This window comes from Eucalyptus grandis, chromosome 11 (genome assembly GCF_016545825.1).
Source record: "Eucalyptus grandis isolate ANBG69807.140 chromosome 11, ASM1654582v1, whole genome shotgun sequence".
NCBI lineage: Eukaryota > Viridiplantae > Streptophyta > Magnoliopsida > Myrtales > Myrtaceae > Eucalyptus > Eucalyptus grandis.
The window spans coordinates 925,815-933,943 of record NC_052622.1 but is presented as its reverse complement, the minus strand read 5'-3'; the positions used below and the strand labels follow the sequence as shown (position 1 = coordinate 933,943).

At 39.9% G+C, this 8,129-nt stretch overlaps 1 protein-coding gene across 1 annotated transcript; it reads left to right on the top strand.

Annotated features, from left to right (window-relative positions):
- The first annotated feature begins 1,647 nt into the window (after positions 1-1,647).
- On the top strand, positions 1,648-8,129 carry LOC104424365 (WD repeat-containing protein 74). Its single transcript, XM_010036759.3, has 13 exons — positions 1,648-1,925; positions 2,214-2,483; positions 2,578-2,693; positions 3,508-3,537; positions 3,645-3,775; positions 4,045-4,224; positions 4,400-4,463; positions 4,574-4,681; positions 5,204-5,357; positions 5,704-5,793; positions 5,959-6,014; positions 7,136-7,193; positions 7,551-8,129. Exons 2-13 carry the CDS (start codon positions 2,402-2,404, stop codon positions 7,793-7,795), a joined length of 1,314 nt encoding a protein of 437 aa, XP_010035061.2. The 5' UTR covers positions 1,648-1,925; positions 2,214-2,401; the 3' UTR covers positions 7,796-8,129.

Sequence of the window (8,129 nt, the reverse complement as noted above, 5' to 3'; positions counted from 1 at the left end):
ATTTCAGAATTCGATCTCAATTTCACGGTTAATTTCACTTTGGCACGATACTAGCGCAACTTGATCTACCGGGCAGCTTTTAGAAATTTTCATGCATTTGACCTATGGTTGATCAATTCAAGCCACAATGTCATCTTTGACACATTGGCGACTTTCGGTTGTCGGGGTAATCTCAAGGTTTCAAATACGGACACAGGGTATCTAATTGACAAAAAAGTCGGTCAAGTGCCGATCGATAAGAATTGTGCGATTTGGTGGAATCACCCACACCTGATCACATATCTCTGTCGAGTCGACCTATCTCCGGTCTCTAATCGATTTTTATCTGTGCCGTAATGACACTTGCAGATTAGCTCGGTCAAAAAGTCACTTCCTAATCAAATTCTCAAGTCTGATGCATTAGAATATCTTAATGACTTCACCTGATAGATTAGTTTTCACATGAGTGGCCGACTCAGGGAAATAAACTATATGCATGCCAACAAAATGCATGTCTCAATTTATTAAAATTAGAATTGGAAAATCGGGATGTCACATGGTGACCCTCCGGCGAGGTCGCCGACCCTCAACAACGGCCATGGTCGAGGCCGGCGACCAGCCAAAGAAAAAAAAAGAAGAAAAGAAAAAAAAATTGAAAAGAGAAAAATTATTTCTCGAAGTGTTCCAAAAACAAGAAATAAGTTTTTTTTTTTTTTGTTTCTTGTTTATGTTCCAATTTTGTTCCGTGGAACAGAAACAAGTCCCGGGAACAAAAACGCAAACAAATACGTTTATGTTATGTTTTTATTCCCCGGAACCAAAAAAAAAAAGGAATTATGTTCATAATTAGAAATAATGAACACAAACAAACAGGGCTTTAGCTTTACCAAAAAAAAACAAACAGGGCTTTAGTAATATGGGTGGATTAAAAAATTTATATTATGCATAAATTGATCATAAACGAGTTAATGAGTCAATTTGAGTTAAACCATTTATGACCGGACTTAATCTTGACTCAACCCACCTGTTTAACAGGTTTAATGGTTTGATTAGCTTTCGAGATTTTTAAAGCCAAACTTGCTAATTGCACTAGCGATTGAAATAGAATTAGGGACAAATGTATCCATATCCCAATTTAGGACTTAAGAAATCTGAGGCCCAATCATTAAAGATGAGCATGGTCTAGGTGGGCAGTTCCCACCTTGGAAATGGGATTCGCCCACTAAGAACCAGTTTCGAAAAATTGGAATCGAGATCCACCAGCAGGTCTAGTTCGATTCTTGAGTGGATTCATAGAACTGATCCTTAATCCTTACAAAGTTTGCTTGGCCTTATATTTTTCTACTTCTTGTTTCTATTTTAAATCTGTTATTAGGAACAAAAGTTTTACTAAACACATTTCTGCTCTTTTTTTGTTTCCTAAAATAAAAGAACAAATTTTTTTGTTCCAAAAAACAAAAACTTTTTTTAACAAACAGACCTAAAGAGTCGAAAAGTCCGGCACTTTGAAGTGGATATATTATTTCAGCCCTTTCATGTTTTCATTTGAGAAAACGATGGTAGTTGAGCTTTTTTGTGAAATCCTTATTCGGAAAACACTTCAGATTTTGCCAAAAATTTACACTCGTCGTTGTCCATGTGACTTTATTTACGAAATTATCATTTTTCTTTCAAAACCCCCAAATCAAACCGTTAAACTAACCAGTGAAACCCTAGCTTGGCTCAGCCATTACCGTTGTCACTCCACCGCCCCTCACCACCACGAAGGTCATTGGCCGTGACAACCTTCCTCCGACCTCCTCGGCTTCGGCTTCGCGGGCGCCCTCGGCCCCCTCCCTGCCGACGCCGTCCGCGACCCCTTCTACCACGTGCTGATCCTGGGTTTTTGCCTTTCTTGGGTCTCCAAGGTTTTGCTCCAAAGGGGCGTTCTTGATTCTGTTTCTGAGGTCAGTTTTCTTTTCGGGTGTTTTCATTGGTTGGTTCATATAGAAGAGTGGTGGAGAGAGATGGATTGCTTGATATCGGTTGAGGGGTTTGTGTAATTTTATGGGTTAGCATGAGGAGTTGAGTTGGGTGAGATCAAGGTTATAAATTCAGTGGCCTCATAGAGTTTTAATGCCAAGGTGGCCTTGTAAGGCCAACTATAAGTGTAGTGCTGTTCAGTGATCAATCAGTTATGATTGTGCCCTTAAGTTGCTCCTTAATAATCCTCAACTTGGTTTGATTTCCTACAGGTCCCCCCCCTTTTACTAGAAGGCAATGTCTGCTGTTGGCGCCAGTTCTTCATTAGCTCTGACTCAAAGCTAGCGACCCTCAATCCCTTGAGTCGGCATTCCGTAACCGTAGCTTGATCTCCTTCATCTCCATTGCTATTGAATCGGCGAGGATTCCAAGCATACTTCGCTCCATAGCCTCGTCAAACATGCCGCGTACAACGACCGTGGAGTCCCCTGGTTGCCCTCCGTTTCGGGCCCTGACCTTCGATGTTCTTGGCCTCGTGAAAGGTAAGAGCCGCTCATCATTACTAAAAATAGCTGGCTTTTGGCCTTGAGTTCCTGTGTGATGATTGACACTTTTGGTTGTGCTCGGGGATGGCAGTTGTTGAGGCTAGAGGTAAGCAAGGAGACGTTCCTAAGGTGGTCGAGCAATGGGGTGAGCCAGAATCGCGTAATTGCGTGCTTGCCACATCCATTGACAGCCGCAAGCGCGACCCTGTATGTATTCTTGCCACTTGTGAGTGTTGTAGTGCTACTGGGGACTTGGATATTCAGTGCTTATGCTTATGTTAGTATATTTGAGTGGATTGGCAATCATTTTTCAATGCCTACGTAATTTTTTGGTGAAATGTATGTCTCTTCTTAGCTGAATTTATGTGCACCTTGATTGGCTTCTTATCTGCTGCTTTTGATAACTTCTTATGGTGGTTTATTTTGTCAATATGCCGGACAATTCGTTTAATCCCTGTCCACTCTTTTTGGCTGGGCGGGGGGCGGGGGTGCTATTGACATCGTATTGACAATGGCAAGGTGTGCTTTAGGCTTCTCAATTTAATAAAGAGGTGGACATAATCATGCAACTATCTGCATTTGTTGGAAGAATGCATTTGCATTTCCAATGAGACTTCAAGGGGCACAGATATTGAGAAATGATTTCATGGAGTGTAATTTATTGTCTCATGAGTCAGTAGTTTTGCAGAGTCTAGGCATAGCTGTTCGAGTACTTCTACCACAAGCATTGCCAATTCTTCAGGAAATATATAGCGGATAGCTGATTTGTGCAGTGACTCGACTGGATAGGATGCTTGTTGTTACATTGGATATGCTGCAGCTCCTTCAATGTGTCTAACTGTTGGAACCGGTTTAGCTCACGTGTTGAGCATATTGTTTTGTTTTACTATTAGGGGCTTATACCCTCACTCTTTACATAGCAAACATAGAGCCCATTATGTCATTCGCATGTTTTAGGAAGCGTCTGTAGCTTGCAATATTTTGCTTAAATCGTTAATTGAGCTGTCTTTTGATCTTGTAGATGTTAGCAGTTGCCAGGAAATGTGGTAAGGTAAGTCACATCATGGAGGACTCTGCATATATATTGTAATTCCACCTGGTGACGCCAGGCATAAGTAGCCCTCTATTGATCATGTATCTTCTGAGTTCATTTGACAGATTGAGCTCCTCAACCCTGCTACTGGGGACACTCGAGTTGTAATTTCTGACGCCAGTGACACAAAGCCTGAAGATGATCCTATTATTGGGTTACATCTATTCAGAAGAGAGAGAACAGAGGAAAGATCCAGGTAAACCATTTTTTTTATGTTTTGCTTCGGTTCATTCATGTCAGATTGCAACTTTACTGGCTATGATAATCTAGCTCATATGATTCATCTTCTTGTCTCTGGTTGTAGGTTTAAATCTTTGTTAATAATTTTTTCTGTAATTCTTTTTCTTGTCATAAGGTTTTTGTGTGGTTCATTTATGCTTTCACCTGACATGTACTTTACATTATCTCCTGATTTCCCATCCACATGTGTATATTTGTAATGTTTTCCTTTGGCTCCATCACTAGGTCATGCACTTTACTTTCATGTTCAACGAAGGGAAATGCAGTTATTAGATCCTTTGAAGTTATGGATTCACCTGAAGACTCTGTCCCAACTAGCTCAACCAGTAAATGGAATGTATGTGCCGCGGGGAGTGTACTGTGTTGTAAAGTGGATGGAAGTGAAAATTATGCCGTAGTAGGGGGGTGAGTGCTCTCTTGTCAAATTCCAGCTGCAACAGCAAAAAAAACTAGTAATCCGACTCATGGTCGCCTAGTTTTCATGCTTGCAATGGCCATCGTTTGGCTAAAAATCATATCCTTTCCCTTTTCAATTTTTCCTGGTAAATCAAATTAATGGATGTTGCTTATTTGATATCAGCAAAGGGGTTGAAATTAACATTTGGGATCTTGACAAGTGTAATAAGTTCTGGACTGCAAAAGCGGTGAGCATTTTACAGCCTTTATAACTACATTACTGGATTAGTCTTGCAGCTGTGTCTTTCCATCCAGCATGTAGCTTTGGACTAATTGCTATGTATTTCTGACATTGTAGCCCCCAAAGAACAACCTTGGAATTTTCACGCCTACTTGGTTTACATCTGCAACATTCCTTCGCAAAGACGACCATCGTAAAATCGTGGCTGGTACTAATAGTCATCAGGTAAGTTTCATAAGCTCGTAATTCTTTAAGTTACGAGATAGTGGCTAGTTCTTAAAGGTATCCTGGAAGCAAGTTTCCTGGGGAATTGTGATTGAGATTCCTTCTTAACCGTAGATCTACTTTTTTAAGAATAGGTTGTTTGAGAATACTTTGATGTCTTTGGAATAATATGGTGTTGTAGAAAGAACAACCTAGAGTTGAGGGAAATATATGTTTTTTTTCATGGCAAAGGGCATATCTAATTGAAGAAAAGCAAAAGGCTGATGATAATGTTTGTCTGTGAGTTCCACCCTGTTAAGAGCTCTCCTTGGCTTCCGTATCTATTTTGTTTTATCAGAAGCCTAGTTTTATAATGTATCCGGTCCAATTATGCTCATTGAGATGGGATAAAAATGAATTTGGATGGTGGTTTTTGGAGGTTGAGATGGAAGGCATTGACACTCACGCAGTATGATTGTGCATTTTAGGATTTTGCAGAACATGTTACTGAAGTAACACATGGGGTTTCCACTTTGATTACAGGTCCGCCTCTATGATATTTCTGCTCAGCGCAGACCTGTTTTGTCGTTTGATTTCCGGGAAACTCCCATTAAAGCAGTTACCGAGGATTTAGACGGTTATACAGTCTATGTTGGGAATGGGTCTGGAGATCTTGCATCATTTGACATGCGCACAGGTACTTTCTGAAATGTATGGTAAAGATTTGACAGAAATCTGCCTACGGCTTGTGTGTCCTGATAGGCCTGACAAGTCTGTCCGTTTGGGAGGGCTAAACTTGGGTTTTTGCCGGTGGTGCAAGAACCAGACCCAGCCTGCCTCAAGCCCTTCATGTCTAACCATGCTTTCTCGCAAATTATATTTCAAGGGCGGGCTTAAGCATTGGTTTTCCTTGATGTTAGGCTTGGGCTTGCACTATTCCAGTGTCAGGGCATAATATTCGTCAAAGGCTAGGCCAATTATAAAGATCCCTTTTAATATTTTGGTTTCTCTATACATGTACTGATGGTAGCATTCTGTTCCAGGAAAATTGTTAGGATGCTTCCTGGGGAAGTGTTCTGGAAGCATCCGATATATATCCAGGCATCCTGACTTCCCAATGATAGCATCTTGTGGTCAGTACTTGTGTTCTGAACTTGCTGTTAAAGTTCGAGCCGGGAACTTTCTCTCTTTTAATGTTGGAGTCTGGCAAGGCTAGCAAATTTATATTACTTTATGTTTGCTTCTATGCTCTCTCCCTGTTAATTTGGCACTTAGTTGAAAGCTTGATTTGCTTATAGGACTTGATAGCTATGTGCGCCTTTGGGATGTGAAGTCGAGACAACTTCTTTCTGCGGTATGTTACTTTTGTATCTGTAACCTTTTCTCACATATTGCAATTACCACTAAATCATACTAGTCTGTTGCTGGAAAAAGATCTGGAATGTCAAGCAAGAAATACTTGGATTGTGACACAAGAATGATGTTGTATCTTATAAAATTTAAGTAAATAAGGATGTAAACAATTACATGTGCATTTTAAGTCCATAAATGGAAAACATAGTTTCACATTTTTGAGGTTGTAGTACTGATGTGATACTTGTCAGAATTTTTCTACTTAGGTAAGCCTTTTATGTGGAAGATGGTACAAAATTTGTATGTAACCTCTTATCTTTCAATTTTTTGAATGAAAAAGAATGTTTTGGTCAAAATTGGCGGAGAAGATTGCACTATGAGGAATGATTGATGAAATTGAACTTTAGCAAGGAATCAGAAGCCATTATCTTATTTTGAGTAGAATGTTAGCTTTTCCGGGGAACTTTAAGTCATGGCTTTGTGGTTGAGGGCATCAACTGTAGCTGTAGTTTGATTATTTCTTGAAAATTCACAAAGGGAAGAAGATGGAGTCAATTCCTGAAGTTGAGAGTGTTCTATAGGAATCAAAGAGGGTGATTAGCATCACAGTTTGAAGGGATCATTTCATCATATCCATTGACTGAAGAGTGTCCTAATAAACTAGCATGGATGTGGTGTTTTGGTTTTGCCATTAGAAGCACTGATCTCATTTTGTCTGGAGGATTTAATTGATGACAATAGGTAAGGTTTTTCTGGGGAAAAAAAATCGGGTAATCTCCATATGAAATATGTCTGTTGTAATCTACTGGCGATATTAAACATTAGGGAAGTTTGACTTATTAGAACAGAGGCTATTATTGGTACAAAAGATGAGAATCTCCATCAGCCTGTTGCATCTCTTTGGCTTCAGAGCCCCTCTTCCTGAATTAATCTGCCAATTTCTTTCCTGTCTATTGTACTGCATTGTATGGACATATCTTTTCGTTTGATTACTTAGGCCTCACATTGACTTATCTTGTGATCTGTATGATTCCTTATGACTTAAATTGGGTTGGAGTGTCAATATTATCTTTATGGCATTTTCTACTTGGTCATTGATTTAGTATGCATCAATGCGCACAGGTCTTTTTGAAACAGCACCTCAACAGTGTCCTCTTTGATTCTGCTTTTGCTGATGAAGGTAACATCCTCATTTTCGTGCTGTACTGGCTTGGGGAAACTTCTTTCTGTCTTTTGGTTCTGCTTATTGCTTAGCTTCTGAGTGGCAAGTAATTATTTGCCCTACGTTTGGATATACATCTCCACAAATTTTCTGAGGGAAGTTGATCTAGAACACAAATTGTCTACAGTCGATTGTACTTCTTACTCCTTAGCTAAACCAAAATGCGCTTCTATTAAATCGCACATCCTGAAGTTCAAGTTTTGAGCTTGATCTAATATCTCAAGAAGTGGTCACATTTTCTTCATTAGCTGTTAAATTTCAATGATGTGTGGTTTACTTTGGTGATGAATCTTCACTGTGCACATGCCTGAGCAGAGCCTGTCCAAAATGCACGAGATGTGCTGGAAAATGAGGCCCAGAGGCAGAGGGTAGATGAAAACCAATTTGAAGACAAGGAAGAAACGCTCCCAGTGAAGAGGAAGAAGAAGAAGAAGAAGAAGACACGTAAAGAAGGCGGAGATCAGAAGACATCCGGTAAAGAAAATGATGGAATTGAAAAGCTGAACCGTAAGAAGAAAATCAAAAGGGTGAAGACATTAGCCGGTGACGATGCATGGTGACCGGAGATGGTATGCAGCCCTTGCAGTTAACGAGTACCGTGATCAGGTTGATCCTCGGCCTTTGTGAATCCATTGAATGGTCACGAGGAAGTTAGATATTAAGCGATTGCCCATTCAAAAGTTTTTGTCATTCATTAAAAGTTTTGGGTGAAATTATGTCATCCTGTCTCAATTGCTAACGCTGTTGACGTGGTTAGGAAAAATCTCTACATGAGGAGTATCTTCAAATCCATCCATCCGAAGCACTTGTGAAGATAAGGTTCGCATTATAAGATGGGTTCAATTGGAAAAAAGAGAAGGAACTTAAGATGATAATGCAGAAAATATTGTGTTA

What these genes read in the sequence shown, in the direction of transcription:
- LOC104424365 (XM_010036759.3), top strand. Translation starts at nt 2,402, where the DNA reads ATGCCGCGTACAACGACCGTGGAGTCCCCTGGTTGCCCTCCGTTTCGG. An exon ending in AGAACAGAGGAAAGATCCAG is followed by an intron (nt 3,776 to 4,044) that starts GTAAACCATTTT and finishes CTCCATCACTAG; the next exon opens with GTCATGCACTTTACTTTCAT. An exon ending in AATTATGCCGTAGTAGGGGG is followed by an intron (nt 4,225 to 4,399) that starts GTGAGTGCTCTC and finishes ATTTGATATCAG; the next exon opens with CAAAGGGGTTGAAATTAACA.